The sequence below is a fragment of the Pinus tabuliformis genome, chromosome 7 (genome assembly GCF_031772625.1).
Source record: "Pinus tabuliformis cultivar Carrire ecotype Pingquan chromosome 7, CPIR1, whole genome shotgun sequence".
NCBI classification, from domain to species: domain Eukaryota; kingdom Viridiplantae; phylum Streptophyta; class Pinopsida; order Pinales; family Pinaceae; genus Pinus; species Pinus tabuliformis.
Window position 1 is genome coordinate 271,846,122 of NC_142293.1, and position 18,374 is coordinate 271,864,495.

General features: G+C 37.3%; 1 protein-coding gene across 1 annotated transcript; it reads left to right on the forward strand.

The window, feature by feature from the left end:
• Positions 1–5,246: 5,246 nt before the first annotated feature.
• LOC149246927 (protein CYSTEINE-RICH TRANSMEMBRANE MODULE 4-like) lies at positions 5,247–6,342 on the forward strand. The gene is made up of 3 exons (XM_089455792.1): positions 5,247–5,395; positions 5,707–5,842; positions 5,998–6,342. Exons 1-3 carry the CDS (start codon positions 5,344–5,346, stop codon positions 6,041–6,043), a joined length of 234 nt encoding a protein of 77 aa, XP_089311918.1. The 5' UTR covers positions 5,247–5,343; the 3' UTR covers positions 6,044–6,342.
• The last annotated feature ends 12,032 nt before the right edge of the window (positions 6,343–18,374 follow it).

Below are 18,374 nucleotides of genomic sequence, written 5' to 3' on the forward strand. Positions count from 1 at the left end.
TGACTCTAGTCTCCTTCGATGTTTTAACGAGCCCGAAGTGACAAATGCTCGGATGGACTTTTTCCGTTATAGAGTCTGAAAAAGGCCAAAAGGAACTGCTCTGGAGTTCTAGGCAGAGGGTGTGCCAAACTTTTCACAAAACTGCAAAATACTTTTTAGGGTACGGGCGGTCGATCTTCCTGAATGCTGTGTTCAGTGCATTGCGATCAGTAGGGCGGCCGACACGGCTTCTTAAGGATAAAGGTTTTATGCCTATAGGGGTCTCCCAATATATACGCGACGGTACGTGGGAGCACAATCCGTACTGACGCTGTCGTCCCTCAGGAGGAATCACCCACCATCCACGAGATCGACAGTCACCAGGCTTTACGACGCCGGAACACGTCTCTAGCCTAGACCTCTATGTTGTGCGTTATGTTGCAAAGCGTTGTTAAGTTCATTCAATTTATTTTAGGTTGATCTTTTTAGAAGTTTGCCTTTCAAGGTTCACCACGAGATGTATGATACAAATTCCTAAATGCAGTCTAAAGATGATAAGCAAGCTTTATATATTTTCAACTTTGAAAATCCTAGCTACTAAGGGAAAAGAAAGACACCATCTTTTCTCAAAGAGCAATCAGCACACTCTAATGCACTTTTCCTAAATCAGACATGCAAACTATCAAGATGCAAATGCGCAATGCAGGTGTTTGTTTTCCGCTTTCTTAGTATTGATGCCTACAAAGAAAGCTTTTTGTACAACTTTGAATTTGCTTTTAAATGACAAATACAAACAAGTTTACTTTTTCGAAATCAGAGAGGGTAGAAGAGATTACAACACTTAACGATTTTCGAAATGAAGACTTGTTTCGACACTTAAAAGAGACAAACTCAAACCAATAAGCAAAAGTAAATGTATAATCAACTGTAAACAGCCAATGAACTCTCTCCTAAGATCACAATCAACAGATCTGAATCAAGGGCTACAGGATGATTATTTCACTCATGCAAAGGAAAACTGTAAATGACGCCACAAACACTTAAAAACATTCACAGTATTTTTGTACAAAAGGAGGCAGAATCTAAGCAGAGAAAAGGAGTTATTAGACTGGTACCTATGCTGGTTACAGGCTGCAAAAATCAGAGATCAAAACAAGGCAAAACAGAGCAGAGAACCCCAGCTGCACAAGGGCAAACTAGTTCAGCGCAACCTCAACACAGGGGTTTTGACATTCAACGCAGGTAGCCTTCATGGGACCTGCGTTGAAATGCAGAATCCCTTCACTGGGTCTGCGCTGAAGGAGAAACTCTCGTTTCTCACTGGTTCTGGATCACAGATTGCTATTTAATCTACTGTTTCAGGCCAAATAAAAGAAACAAGCAAGGTACAATCAAAGGGATGCTTTGAAGGAGTACTAAGATCTATCACAAAGGATCATCAAATCATTTGTGAGTCCATAGTTCAGATCATAGACAAGTCCAGTGATTGGATCAAAGCAGCAACTGTCTACTTTGCATTCGAGAATAGCAGATGCAGTTCGATTGTTGCTGTCGAGTCTATGAAACAAACAATGATAGAAACAAAAATAAAATGACTAAATAGATCTCCCCAGCGGAGTCGCCAATTTGTTGTGGGGAAAAATGCCTATGCAGGACAATCCTATCCACCTAAGGTGTGACAGTGCCTTAGCAACAAACAGAGACAACTATTCTAGTATTCTTCCTTTATGAATTAAGAATGAAGAGAGAGATGGATGGACTAACCGGTGTCTTCCGTTTGTCCCTCGATCCGGTCTCTCTTCTCTTTGGGTGTTCACAGCTACTTGCCTTATTGCTCGCGCAGCTTCAACGGGTTCATACGAGATCACAAGAGAACAGCTACTTGCCTTCCCGCTAGCCCAGCTTCAACCTACAAGACCACAAGAGAACAACTACTTGCGACAAGAGAAGAACACTACACAAAGACAGATATTCACATTCATAAATAGTTCAGGATTAGAAATGAACCAAATACACTAATGCAATCATACATCAAAGACACATCAGCATACAGGAGAAACCAAGATAGCTTTATTGATGAATAACAAGGTTCAGGAAGAGCTACAACCCAGAGGGCTCCAATCTAGCATCTCCTTCCCAGCAAATGGAATTCCTATCTTCACCCCCTTTAAAGCATTAAGCACCCAATGATTCCAATCTCAAACCAACAACAATTCTTTGCAATAACAAAATTCCAGCCCCTAGATCTCGTGGAGGAGAGATCCATATATAGATGTTTGGAGAGAGGATGAGTCAGCTTGAGATCTGACTAGTGTCCTCTCCCTCTGTCAGTTCTTGATTCCACTTGGAGGTTCTTGCTTCCACTTGGAGATTTGGAACCTCTTACTCATCACCAGTCGAATTCCCTGAGGCAAGTGTCATTTTGGAAGCTTCCTGGGTTTTGACACCTTGAGAAATGAGCTTGCCACATGTCCACTCTCGTTCAGCGCAGGTAGCCAGTGTTCCCTTTGACATTCAACGCAGGTAGCCAGTGTTGGCTTTGACATTCAGCGCAAACAGCTAGTGTAGCCACTGAAATGATCCTGAATTGACTTGTTTTTGAGCAGTTTCTGGTGGAGAACTTCTGTGAATTGCTATGGTTTGTTAGCCTTGTTCCTATAGGGGTAGGAACAACATGTTTAGGGACTTTGGATCCCTTAAATTATGGACATTTCATGCTCAATGCTGTAAGGCACAAAAATGTCTATAACACATGGTTAAAATGGTTGAACATGGTCAAACATGGTCGACCATGACCATCCATTTTCAACATGGCCAACCATAATCTATTACAGAAAACTCTAGTTAACCATAGTTCAATTTTTCAAACCATGTTCATCCATTGTCAACATGGTTAAACCATGGTCACCATGGCCAACCATAGTCAATCATAATCTATCATTGTCAACTATAGTTAAATTTAGACAAGTATGGTCATCCATAGTCAACTATATGTTGACCATAATAAAGCTTCCTTAACCATAACTTGAATATATTTAGCCATAATCAACCATGGTGTACTAATCGGTCAACCATCAACTAACAAAAGAATATTAGTAAATGTGGTTTAGATGTGTTGATCGAAAACCTTTTCAATAACCCTCCCCTAGCTAAAGTAACCTTACCCTACATTCAAGGGGTTAGTGATCATTTTAAAAAATTCTTTCTAAAATGAACACAAAGACCTTTTTCAAACCCCATAAAACCCTTAGCCAACTTCTTAGATTGGCCAAGGAAAAGAATGACCCTATGCTAGGTCCTGAAGTCTATGAAATCCCTTGCTACTGTGTGAAGCCTTACATAAGGAAAACTGGCAAATCCTTCAAATCTCATCTTAAAGAACATATGACTCACCCCTACCATAATTGTATTATGAAATTTGCTATTGTTGAACACTCCCATTCCACCAAGCACCTCATTTGTTTTGATAAAACTAAAATCCTAGCCTTCGTTTCCTTCACCACCAAATATGTCATTAGGGAAGTCCTTGAATTTGAAAAACATCCTAACAACTTTAATCAAGAAGATGGGTACCAATTAAACCATTTTTGGAAACCCACCATCCATTTATTGACCTCTAAATCAGGTCTTGCTAACAACAAATCTTAAGCCTCCCCTCGTTCCTTTTCTCCTTCTCCTTCAACCTTCCCTATCCCTTTCCTTTTTCTCCCCCTCCTATTTATATCATGTCTTTTAAGTTCTTTAATTTAATTCACTCCTCTCCTTTATTTCTATCTAATTTAAGTTATCTCTTTATCTTCTTATGTCAATCTAAAATTTTCAATGATAAAAATTTTCAAGTTATATGTTCTAATCATAATTAGTACATAAATTATCTCAAATTTCTCCTTGATGATTTAATTCTCATTAATCCATCTTTTATTCTATTTTAATCTAGTCTACATTATTTATTTATTTTAGTGTATTCCTAGTCAATAATATATCTATCTATATATATAATTTAATTTAACTCAAACAATTTCTATTTCTAATATTAATTTTATCTATTGAATTTTTCTTTAATTCAAATTTGACCTAAATAATAATAATTTACCCAATTAATATTATTATATTATTATTATATTATTTTGTGGTTTCATTTAAGTTTTTCCTATTTAACTTAACCATTCTTAACTACCTAAATTAAATTTATTTTAATTTATTTAATTAAATTTTGACTCTTAACAAATCATTGAATTATTATTAATTTACCAATTGATTTGAATGCATTATGGTTTTAGTTCCTATTATTTATAATCAATGGTCTCTTCATCCTTGTCCTCCCTAATGGGTATATTCTAATTCCTTGTCTATTTAATTTAGTCCAACACTCTTCTCATCATAAGAAAAGCTTAATGTCCTTGAAGATGGGTGAAGTGTTCACCTGAAACGTCACATACCAGTGATAACACACAACTTTTTAGAAGGTTTCATCTACATCATGTTAATGGCTATGGAAAAATACATTCTAACATTTTTCATCTTTTATACAAGAAGCCATGTATGTGAATGACATATCAAACACATTTGTTAATATGGACATTGTCATATTAATATATATTTTTAATCTAAATCTTTATCTTATAATTTTAAATAAAAAGGTAACATATTCTTCTATATCCAAACATAAAATTTCAAATATTAACTACCTTACAACTTATTAAATTATTCTATTGACATCAAATAATAATACAATATAAATACAAAGATGTATGTTTCAAGATAGTTAATCTATTTTGGACATACATTGTGTTAGTTGAATGAATATCTCAACCACACACTAATCTAGTAAGCTAACCAATTAGAGAAAATCTCTCAAAGAACTTGACCTCAACAAACTCCTAACTAATGGAAACAAGAAGTCAAACTCCTAACTAATAGAAACAAACTGATTTTAAAACTCCTAACTAATAGAAACAAACTGATTTTAAAATTGATATACACACAAAAACAAATAGAAATTATATTTTGTAAATTAAAATTACATAATTCCATTTAGCCACTTCACCTCCGACCTCCATTACTATGTAAGTTGGCAGCCACTTCTCTTTTACGTAAATTGTAAGTAAAGCTTCGTATGGCCGCCTCGTTGAATACGCCTCGTAACAGTCAATTCGATATCGTGATTCGAGAAGACACGCATTCCTTGTCATATGATTTCTTGCACCCCTATTCACGTCCCTATAAAATCTTGGAACTCATTCGCCCATAATAAAAGCAGACGAACCCCAAAGCACAGAGTGCGTTCTTCCAGACATTCTTCATCATCACATCATTTGATAATCAGAGGCAGATTGCAGCCACATTCTCTAGCGCTCTGCAACTATGAACTCAAACTACAGTCAGCAAAACCAGATGACTCCTCCTCCCCCTCAAGGTTTTTTCCATCTATACACCATTTGCCTCACTGCTTTTATCGATTTCATGGACTCAACGTATTTCATATCATAGAAATGTTTTCTTTATTTTGTCATACGACATGTCTGGAAGTTCAGTCAATAAAATGGCAATACATGGCTGTTTTAATTTTGGAAATGTTGAAATATGTGATATTAGGCCTGGATTTAGATGGGTATCAGATAATTTCAGAGATCTATGTGAATTGCTTTCTGGATTCATTAATTTTTCAAAAGTGTAGTGATATGGAGAAGTATTGACAGGGAATTGATTTTGTGTTATTGTGAACAGGGTATCCACCAGAAGGGCATCCTCAGGCATACCCCCCTCCTCCTCCTCCTGGGTATCCTCAACATGTTTATCCTCCCCCTCAGAATTATGCTCCTGCTCAGACACAGCAGAGAGGAGATGGCTTCTGGAAAGGATGGTGAGTTAATAATTTCTAAATTGAATGGATTTGGTTGGAATTCTGGACTTGAATTATATATAGTTCAGAAGGTTTGCATATTGATTAGGAAAGCTGCGTACTCATGTAACAGATTTGAAACTGGGTACTCATATTTTTAATTTTACAAATTCCAGTTGTGCTGCCCTCTGCTGCTGCTGTATGTTGGACGCTTGCTTTTGAGATGGCTCAAGATTATTAATGCTCCCAAGATCTTACAGTATCACCATTGTAATCTCTAAATATTTCTAAATATTAAACTAGTATTGAAGGTAACGATGTACCATATCTATTTTATTAACCGATGCTTTTTTATTATTTATTGGCTTCACCTGCCTGCTGACAGGAATATTAGTTGCAATCATTCGTTGTATTTTGTTGCCGATGGGCTCAGCTGCACTTTCTTCTGAAAATAGTTGTGGAATTTATGGAGAACGGTGCAAATGATCCAGGTTTCATGTATTTATTTATGCAAAATCAAGTCAAGTATTTTTCAGTAAAGATTAATGGAATTTAGATATATGTAAGATTTATAAACAGCGAATGACACATGCTGAGCTATTTTTATTTTCTGAACTTCAAAACTGATGAACGAGATTCAAGTTAATCCGTGGTTAAAACCACTCAAATACAGTCCTTAAACCACAGTAAAATGATCATTGCCATCTCCATTAATCCTATATCCTTCCAAATAATTAATAACGGATTTTGCATCTATTTGAGGAACAATTTAGATTTTCATTTTAAAATTAAATAATAACCGATTTTAAATCTGTATTGTACGGGGATGCTTAAAGAATGGTGTATAAAAAAATTGAAGATCATACACCGGGTGTTTGTTGTTGATAAGTGGATGCATTGTTTGCCTGATTCTGGACTTTTGTATTCCCAATGTATTATGCTATTTTATTTATTAATTATTTTTAGGGTTCTTTTGAGTTTAAAAGCTCACTTTACAACTCAACATGAGAAAGGTGTAAATGTGTTTATGTTTAATTTGGGCTTGATAAATGTCTTTATATATATGTGTGTTTGGTTTGTTTAATTAAAAGTATTGTAAAACATCAATAATCTTATTTTTATTAGCTATATTAAAGAGAAGCTTAAAAAATATTTCACTCACTCTCAACTATAAATAAAATATATAATAAAAAAACAAAAATGGATATATTTGTTTAGTTTGTTTAATTAAAAGTATAATAAAACATCAATAATCTCACTCTCAATGTCCATAATAAAGGAGAAGTGGTAAAAATATTTCTCTCTCATTCTCAACCATAAATAAAATATTTTAATGTTCATATGAGACAACATAATCTTATATCAAGTTTAGATAGAAATAAGTACTTAAAAATCTAAAAAAGAATTATATATACATTATATAAAGCAATTGAAAAAAAAATATGGTTAAAACATTTTAAATATGCTCACTATTTACGTTGTAAGGTGTTTCCTCATGGAAGAATTCCCCTAGTTGTCTCTTTGCACTCCTATGCACCAATCCAATTTTAGATGATTGAAATGTTGAAAAGTGTAACTAGGTTTGGTCTTCATAATGACATGTGTAATTGTGATTTTATGTAATTGATGTAAAGAAGAAAATTAACAGATCCAATGTTAGACGAATGTTGAAAAGTGTAACTAGGTTTGGTCTTCATAATGACATGTGTAATTGTGATTTTATGTAATTGATGTAAAGAAGAAAAATACAATTATTATTTTAATGTTTGAATCATGGGTTTCGTGAGCAAATAATTTTATTTTTAGTAATAACTCCCATTTTTAGCCCTTAGGATTGGTCATAAGTCAAATTGAGTCAATGCCATGCATGAAGGAACCTTCTTGGGGTCAAATTGAGTCAATGCCATGCATGAAGGAACCTTCTTGGGCATGTTACATTTGTATGTGAGTCAATGAAAGAGTCAAATAGCCCTCCAAGACCAAGCTCAAGCATCTCCTTCAAGTCGGCCTTAAATGAAATAATGAATTTTCTCCAAAGGACATGTCGACTCACCCATAGTTCAAGTCGGCTTATTATGGATGCTCCAACCACTATAAATAGGGAAACTCGACCTCATTTTAAAGGCATAATTTTGGTCAAGGAGAAGTTTATAATAAGAGGTGTGAAGTTCATCAAGGAAGCCTATAACCAAGCAAAGGAAGGGAGAATATAATTGAGATCATTTATGATCTATTTTGGGTTGATATTCTCCACATGTGCATAGAAAGGGTGATGTCCACTGCAGAAGAAGTTGGGATATCACAATCTCCTTTGAAGGACAGATTAAGGAAGAGATCAAATTCATTATCAAGCCAATTTACCAAGGACATTGCCTCCACCTAAAGAAAAGGGAATCAAGGTTATGAAGTTGATAATTTACTTGTGCTAGGGTTTCTAAAGGAAGCCCAGAAGTTGCAAGTGTGAGGCAGAGAAAAAGGAAGTCGAGATCTGAAGTATAACTGAGGTATAAAGGAAGGCAAGCAGTTCGACTAAGTGTTGACTTGGGCACGAAAGAGAAGTAGTGAAAGGGAACGTGTGTCTTGGTCTTGGAGTGGCAAAATAGGTCAAGGGTCTTGTCTTGGTATTCATCAATTGAAGTCTCTATAAGAAGAAGAATTCATTTGGGTTTTCCTCTCAAGCAGGAGAGGTTTTGGCCTTGGCTGATAGCCTACATTCTGTGTCTTTTGTCTCTTTATTGTTTATGCATTGGTAGTTGTTTGATGAAGGAAAACACTATAATAACATAAGTAAACGAAAATCTTAATATAAGGAGTAAAAATCATTCACAAGAAGTTATCTAACATTGAGAAATCACCTAATTACTATGCCCTAGATTTCTCAACATGAGATTAGAGCTAAGGTGACAAAGTCAAAGGAGTGCATCTTATCAAGGGACACTCAAGGTTCAAATTTCGAGGAAGGCATCAAAGTGAATTCAAGAAGTCAAGCTCTAACAAAAACCCTAAATCAAAGAAAAAGTCTACACTAGAAAGAATTCTTCGAATCCTCAAGTCATCTCAAGAGACCTCAAAGACCTTACTAAAGTTGAAGGACTTATACATCAAGTTCCTTTCTAGAGAAGCAAGGCCAAGGACATTGTCATCAAGATTCTAAGGTGATCTCCCTCTCATTGAAGCAAGGTCCTTCCCATTGAAGATATCATCAAGAAGTAATCATTGAACATCATCATAAAGACATCACCATCAAAGGATCTAAAGTGATATCCTTCTTTGTGGAGTCGAGGATCACACTTGAAGAGATCTATCCTCATCAAGGAGAAATTCTATATTGTATTTACTATCATCAAATTCAAGGAGGCATAAGTGAAAGAGGCATCTTAACAAGTAAGTATATTCATGTACACATGTAAATTTGTCAAAATGTCTTTTTGCAAGGAAAGCAACAAATTGGTTAGGGCTTTAAACTATCTTGCATGGAAAAACAGGACAGATCTGAATCTCATTGAAAATGAGGTTATGGAACATCTCAAAGGATCTATCACCAAACCAACAAAATAATATGCTAAATAACTTGCAAATTTTATGAAAGGGGATGCGAGGGCTAAAAGGATTCTCATAGAATCTATCAAGGATCCCCTCATTCCATATGTATCTAAACTAAACACCTCAAAAGAAATATATAACAAATTGGTAGATTTGTCTTCTGTAAGTACTACATCAGAAGCTATCTCTCTAAGGCAATAACTATACAAGCTAAGGCTATTGAAAGAAGAAGGAATAGCCTCATACTTTATGAGGATATCTGAAATAAGGGATCAACTTCAAGCCCAAGGAGAAGTAATGTATGATAAGGAGATGACCACTGTAGTACTAAATGCACTACCAGAGGAGTGGGGTAACTTTACTTCAAGCATTTATGGGAAGAAATAAGCTACTCCATTCCAGGATCGATGGTCACTATTCAATATTGAAGAGACTAGGTTAAAGGCTAAAACTAATGTGGGAGCCAGTGAGAAAAATCAAGCATATGTTTCTATTACAAAAGAGATTGTCCTAATATCAAGAAGGAAAATAATAAAATATGTAGAGAAGAAGCCAATACCACCGAAGAAGTGGAGGAAGATGAATAGAATAAGTTCAAGAAAGAGGAAGTAAGAGATATCTACCATGAATGAGATAGTCTTCCTCACCTAGGTTCTTCTCAAGTTCCCATTCTTAAGTCTTCTATTGTAAGATATGGATATCATGATTCACTAAGAAAAATGATGATGCATCATGGCATCATAGAAGCATTGAAATCAAGAGCTCATGACATCATCATAAATAAGTATGAAAGATGGTTGAAATTGAAAGTCCATGGAAGTCACCCATGGAAGGATATAACTCTTGGAAACCTCATTAGTAACATAGGTGGTACTTATGGGAAAAGAAAGAAAATGTCATCTAATACAAGGCTCATCATACATCTATCTAAAGGAAACATTTGTTGGATTAGGATACTCAAAATCCTCTATGGGAATCTTTGTCGGAAGGTTCACCAATCAAAGGCAAGAAAAGGTTTCATGAGGAATTCTAGCTTGTGGAATACATGTGATGAGGGTATGATGACAAAATAGTTGAATCAGATCAAGGGATTGAAGTTCTTTCAATCAATTAAGCTGCTAAAGGAAGTCTAGGATGACCTAAAAGAAAAATGAGGTATGTATGCTTATATTTGATATTGAAGGGTCATGTCATATGGTTGCAGGTAACATAGATAAATCCTCCATTTGAAGAGCATGATCAAAAGAAAGGGATCTCCCCCTTTGCAAGGGCACAGGAAGGAATGGGTCACACATATTCTAAATCAACATAATGTGTCTTCATATGGAATATGATGTGGTTGACAATAATTGGAGGAAAATTTGATTGAAATTTCCTGGGAAGTGTTAGCGCTTGAGATTTCACCTCAGGCTGAGAAGGAAAATCTCAAAGCTACATCAAACCATTTCACCTCGTAGCTAGCCCTACGGGGTATGAGAAGGCTCTCTCCGGTCTATCTCGGCAAATTTTCAATGGGGTGAGATGACCAATCAAGATAACACTGATATTAGGCTAGTAAACTGGTTATAAAGGTTGATTTGGGGGTTTTTGGTGGCAAATTGAGGAGCTGCAATCCAGGGTGTGGGGATTGAGCTCAGGTTTTGCAGGTGGGTCTTTGGGGCAAGGTAGGAGTTTGTGTTGATGCCTTTAGCTGAGATGGATGATCAAGGAAGAAAAAAGAGAAGCTAAAGAGGGCAAACAATGACTTTGAATCCTCTCTAGACAGTGGAAAACATAAACATTAAACAAATTTGAAAGCTGAGCATGGCAAGCATGAATTCAAACTTTATCACTTCATTTGTTTAATAAGCTGCAGTAAAGAAAGAGATGGAACACATAAACACACTTAAAATTACAATAAGAGAACACACCATCAACACAAGAGTCCACAAGAATCCCAATGATGTCTGCAAAACCCTGGTCTTCCTTAGCCAAAAATTGCAGAGATACAAGCAAAATATACAATGATAGTTCCTCCCTCAAGAGTCCAACCATGAAAATGAGCAAGAGAAGGCATAATATAGATGATCTAACTCCTTTCTCCACCTCTAGGGGTCGTGCTCAGCTTCCTAGGAGCTGTTTCAACTAATTCTAAACTGAGCACTAGATAATAGGCAGTCAAAACAACTTGCCTCTAAAACTTAGGAAACCTATCCATGCATTAAATATTTACCATTTACATCAAAGAATCTTCTAGAAGTGTTCAAGGAGAGTAAAAGTATCTAAGTGCCATGAAAATTACACAAAAATCCATCATTTACATGCCTCAAAAGTCAACCAAGATGAAAACAGTGTTTTGCTGGCCGAACTGGTCAAAACAGGCAAATTTCCTTGACAGGTCGCGCACATCACTCTGACTGGTCGTGCACATTCACATCCCTGTTTGAGGGCCTTCTCGGTGTCCAAATCAGGTGAAAAATAGCTCGTTGGAAAGATCTGCGAGTCTACTTTCCAACCCCACTAGAATTTCTGAATTTGGAGTTGATTTGACCCCTCAAAAGTCATTTCTCCCAAGATAGCTTTCTGCAACTCAAAATAGGGGCAGAAAGTCAAAAATTGCATGTATTTTGAGCTTTTGAAAGCCCAAATCTCCATAAAATCTGAAACCCATCCATAGGCAAGTGTATTTTTGCATGAAAATTCTAAAAATGCAAAGTTTTCCCCGTTCTGAGTTGCCCCCATGTATGGTCGTGCGCGGGGTGAGACCAGTCAAATGGCCAAAACCTGTAAAATTCCCAAAAATGCCAAAAATGCTTCAAAACTCTCAAAATTTCTTGGGATTTGAGCTGTGGCTTGTCTATTGAGTGCCTTGATCCTTGAGTGAAGCCTCAGCCAAGATATGGAGGGGATCGGGCCTCTTTCTCCTTTTTTGTGCCTTGGCCAACCGCCTTGGATCCGACGATTGTAACTTTGACATTTCTCTAAAACCATGACACCTGTGAAAAAAGTGAAGGAGGTTTTTCTTCTTTGGCATGTTGTGGACAAAAACCTCTCTCTAGTTTCCAAAATTCATCTTTTATTGCTCTGGAACATCATTTGAGTGCAAGTTGTCCCGATGTGTGAAACAAGGGATTTTGTCGAAATGGAGCGAAATGAAGGGGATAGAGAGCTTCTAAATTCTTGGGGAAATTTTTGGGAGTGGAGAGGGATGTTAGGAAGTAGGGGAAAGTGGAATCTCAGAGATTGAGTGAGGGGAAGGGGTCGAAAACGGCAAAACACAGGCCAAACCTAGAAAATTGCCACGTTGTAGCTAGAAACTAGGGTTTGCGCAAAAATGAGGAATTTAGCGGATCTAAGGGATGGGAAGTGTTTGGTAAGGTACTTTAAGGATAGGGTAAGGTGTATGAACATCAGGAAACAAGTTTTTCCGGTGATTTGACCATCCAAGAGAAATTGGCTTTCAAAACCCTAGGAGAGGGAAATGACCTTGCCAAGGCACAACTGAAGTATGAATAAGGTGTAACATGACCCAATGGAACCTAATATGATGATAGAAACCCTCTGAATGATGATAGGCTCAGCTGAATGATGACATGGACTAACATTTGGACAACTTTGAAAAGTGTGAAAGCAAACCCTAGACCTAATGCCTAGTGACCCAATTTTGCTTGAAGACTTACTGAAATGACAAAATTTGACCTTGACACTTCAAAATCACTTTGTAAGAGCACGTTTGATCACTGGAGGAAGGCTGGAAAGACTGACACTAACATTGGCTCCAATGGGGATGGTAGCTCCTTGGAGGTGCCAAGAACCTTAGACATCTGGGAGAGCAGACCAGTGCTTGCAACCATTGGGCGATGGAGTCATTATTTACACCTTTGACACAAAACTTTGACACATTTATTGAATGAAAACTTGACTGAAAACTGACTGAAACTTAACTGAAGCTTGACTCAAACCGACTCGATGAAAAACTGAAATAACTTGAAAAAATTCACTCAATAGACCAAACACAAATGACTCATGACTGACTTAACTAAAGCAAGAGAAGGGCAGCAGTCCATCAAGATGTGAAATCATGATGACAACCATCGGTGTTTCTTACAAGACTATATACATCAAACTATATCAAAATGCCAATGCAACCAATCAAGCAGATGCCTTCTTGATTGATTCTCCTGATTAGATCTTCTGGTCAACAATACAAACCTATCATTGGGCATCCAAAAACATAGTTGACCATATTCTCCTTCATCACTGAATACTGCAATAAACACTATCACTGCTGGCTGCAACAATCTTGATAGAGGATCGTAAGAAACATGAAGATTTGCCATTGCCACCTCGTGCTGAAAGATCAAGGTGTCCTTTGTTACAAATTCTAATATGCCTTCATCATATGCTTCAGTTAAAGTATGTTCATGGGCTTCAAAAAATTCTGAACAAGTAGATGAGCAGATCTCTTCTTGGAAAAACATTTCAGCACATGAAACATATGAAGAATCGGAAAGGTAATCCTGTATGCTCTGATCTTCTGTAGTCTGACAATATGGGAGGTAATCTTCATATGATATCACAACCAAATTATCAAGTTCCTTATTACATTCTTCAATCATAAGGAAAGAAACTTCAGCTGATTCTTGACGTGCAAAAATGACATTTCTATCATCTACCATAAATTCATCCAAAGGGACTGTTTCACTTACTTGAATGAAGATGTCATCTTGCTTTTCATGAAATAACTGAATTACCTCCTCATGCAGGCTCTGTTCTGATGGCATGAGAACATTTGGATCAAAAACTCTGTCTATGGTCTCAACAACAAAACCCTCCTTTTCAGGATTCAGCACAAGGTATGCTTGGTCATCACAATCTGAATCTAGAACTGAAGTAGCTGTCCGGTCTTCTTCAATCTGCATGCTGTCTTCTTCTGTGGGCAGATCTGAAATAGGACCCTCTCTTTCATCATTTTCAGCCATATGGCCATCTTCAACCTGCTGATCTACGTTAACTTGAGCCGGAACAAGACCTCTCAAAAGTAGATCTATCTCATCTTCAGATAGAGGAGATAATACCTTTTGTTTTCTTTTGTTCACACAGTGAGTGTCTTCATTGATTTCAAGTGAAGGAGTATACAGATTTTCCTCATACTGTTGATCCATTTCATGCAATTCCTGTTGACTGTCAAGATGCAAAATTGTTTCATTTCCCACCGTACTAAGATCTTGGTCCTGCTGCAAATTTTCATGATCATCTCTATGGGAATCTTCTAGGTTCTCTTCATGTTGCTGAAATGGATTCTCATACAGAGCTTCCATGATCTCTTCATCCATGAAATTATCATCTTCATAAAACTTCTCAAGGCTTTCAATAAAACTATAGGCATGCTTGCAACAGTCTTGAACTAAATTCAATGATGGATAAGAGTCCTTATATCTTTCAATGAACATAGCATGAAAATCCTTTAAACAATAAATACAAGCAGGCGGCAAACTTTCATACCATGATTGGGCTTCACCTTCCAGAGTGGCCAAGAATATCTTCATCAAGCAATCTTCAGGAAAATCCACCTTCAACTTGCGAATATGCATATGAAATCTAACTAAATGTAAAGCAGCATCCTTCTTACCATCATCATTAAATATAGGCAAATTCCTTGACCAATCTACCTTTGGAATTTTATTTGGAAAACTAGGGATGTGATCTCGGCTCAAGGGAGCATATCTTCTTGTGATTTGGTCCATCTTGAAAATCTCACAGCTACTGATCTCTCTGCAGTGAAGTCACCATGAAGCATTGATCTCTGGAGTTTTCAGTGAAGGAGTCGCCAGTGAATGATTTTAGCCTTGTCAGTGTCTGATCGTTGTCCACTATCAACAATCAGATCTGAACTTGATACATGTACTGGGGTAAGATGCAAATGAAGTGTTGTATTCACAAGCTCACGGAGATTGACTGAAGCAGCGTTTATCTACTTCCGCTTATGCAAAGCAAAAGCGTTTCGAAGGCTACCTGGCATAACTTCAGGCTCCGTCTAAGACTTATGAAACAAAAACATCAATGAGAAAAGGATTAGATGTTCTCCCCAGTATGGTCGCCAATATGTTAGCGCTTGAAATTTCACCTAGGCTGAGATAGACAAATCTCAAGGCTACATCAAACCATTCAGCCTCGTAGCTAGCCCTACGAGGCAGGAGAAGGCTCTATCCGGTCTATCTCGGCAAATTTTCAATGGGATGAGATGACCAATCAAGATAACACTGATATTAGGCTAGTAAACTGGTTATAAAGGTTGATTTGGGGGTTTTTGGTGGCAAATTGAGGAGCTGCAATTCAGGGTGCGGGGATTGAGCTCAGGTTTTGCAGGTGGGTCTTTGGGGCAAGGTAGGAGTTTGTGCTGATGCCTTTAGCTGAGATGGATGATCAAGGAAGAAAAAAGAGAAGCTAAAGAGGGCAAACAATGACTTTGAATCCTCTCTAGACAGTGGAAAACATAAACATTAAACAAATTTGAAAGCTGAGCATGGCAAGCATGAATTCAAACTTTATCACTTCATTTGTTTAATAAGCTGCAGTAAAGAAAGAGATGGAACACATAAACACACTTACAATTACAATAAGAGAACACACCATCAACACAAGAGTCCATAAGAATCCCAATGATGTCTGCAAAAACCCTGGTCTTCCTTAGCCAAAAATTGCAGAGATACAAGCAAAATATACAATGATAGTTCCTCCCTCAAGAGTCCAACCATGAAAATGAGCAAGAGAAGGCATAATATAGATGATCTAACTCCTTTCCCCACCTCTAGGGGTCGTGCTCAGCTTCCTAGGAGCTGTTTCAACTAATTCTAAACTGAGCACTAGATAATAGGCAGTCAAAACAACTTGCCTCTAAAACTTAGGAAACCTATCCATGCATTAAATATTTACCATTTACATCAAAGAATCTTCTAGAAGTGTTCAAGGAGAGTAAAAGTATCTAAGTGCCATGAAATTTACACAAAAATCCATCATTTACATGCCTCAAAAGTCAACCAAGATGAAAACAGTGTTTTGCTGGCCGAACTGGTCAAAACAGGCAAATTTCCCTGACAGGTCGCGCACATCACTCTGACTGGTTGCACACATTCACAGCTCTGTTTGAGGGCCTTCCCGGTGTCCAAATCAGGTGAAATATAGCTCGTTGGAAAGGTATGCGAGTCTACTTTCTAACCCCACTGGAATTTCTGAATGTGGAGTTGATTTGACCCCTCAAAAGTCATTTCTCCCAAGACAGCTTTCTACAACTCAAAATAGGTGCAGAAAGTCAAAAATTGCATGTATTTTGAGCTTTTGAAGCCCAAATCTCCATAAAATCTGAAACCCATCCATAGGCAAGTGTATTTTTGCATGAAAATTCCAAAAATGCAAAGTTTTCCTCGTTCTGAGTTGCCCCCATGTATGGTCGCGCGTGGGGTGAGACCAGTCAAATGGCCAAAACCTGTAAAATTCCCAAAAATGCCAAAAATGCTTCAAAACTCTCAAAATTTCTTGGGATTTGAGCTGTAGCTAGTCTATTGAGTGCCTTGATCCTTGAGTGAAGCCTCAGCCAAGATATGGAGGGGATCGGGCCTCTTTCTCCTTTTTTGTGCCTTGGCCAACCGCCTTGGATCCGGCGATTGTAACTTTGAAATTTCTCTAAAACCATGACACCTGTGGAAAAATTGAAGGAGTTTTTTCTTCTTTGGCATGTTGTGGACAAAAACCTCTCTCTGTTTTCCAAAATTCATCTTTTATTGCTCTGGAACATCATTTGAGTGCAAGTTGTCCCGATGTGTGAAACAAGGGATTTTGTCGAAATGGAGCGAAATGAAGGGGATAGAGAGCTTCTAAATTCTTGGGGAAATTTTTGGGAGTGGGGAGGGATGTTAGGAAGCAGGGGAAAGTGGAATCTCAAAGATTGAGTGAGGGGAAGGGGTCGAAAAGGGCAAAACACAGGCCAAACCTAGAAAATTGTCATGTTGTAGCTAGAAACTAGGGTTTGCGCAAAAATGAGGAATTTAGCGGATCTAAGGGATGGGAAGTGTTTGGTAAGGTACTTTAAGGATAGGGGAAGGTGTATGAACATCAGGAAACAAGTTTTTCTGGTGATTTGACCATCCAAGAGAAATTGGCTTTCAAAACCCTAGGAGAGGGAAATGACCTTGCCAAGGCACAACTGAAGTATGAATAAGGTGTAACATGACCCAATGGAACCTAATATGATGATAGAAACCCTCTGAATGATGATAGGCTCAGCTGAATGATGACATGGACTAACATTTGGACAACTTTGAAAAGTGTGAAAGCAAACCCTAGACCTAATGCCTAGTGACCAAATTTTGCTTGAAGACTTACTGAAATGACAAAATTTGACCTTGACACTTCAAAATCACTTTGTAAGAGCACGTTTGATCACTGGAGGAAGGCTGGAAAGACTGACACTAACAGGAAGGAAATGTGTGAAGAAAGAAAGGAAGAGATCATGAAATATGCAACTATGGAGGAAGGAAATCAATACCCAAGGACTGAGAGATTTGACTAGGATATCTCCATGAAAGATATGAGGAAATCTAAAAAAGAAAGAGACCCTTGACATTATATATATTTGCAAGATATGTGAATGTGTATGCAAGATGCTAATGAAAACTAGAAGATGTCATGATGAAAGACCATCACAAAGGTAATTTTGATTAATGTTCATTCCTTTGTTTTAGAATGATATCTAGATGGGCTTATTATGTAGGGTTGCCAAGGGAAGAGATATGGATATCCTCCACCATTAGATTCCATGTAGTAGGATGTTATGAAACCAGCTCACAAAGAGATATAAAAGAGAGATAAACACCTTAGAATTCAGCCTCTTCGAGGGGGCAACCTCCTTTACATTACACAAATGAGAAATTCTTGGATGATTCAAATGAAAAAACCTCCTTTCTATATATAGGAGTCTAAGGAGTCACAATATAACCCAGAAGACCTAACAATAATAATATAAAGCCACAAA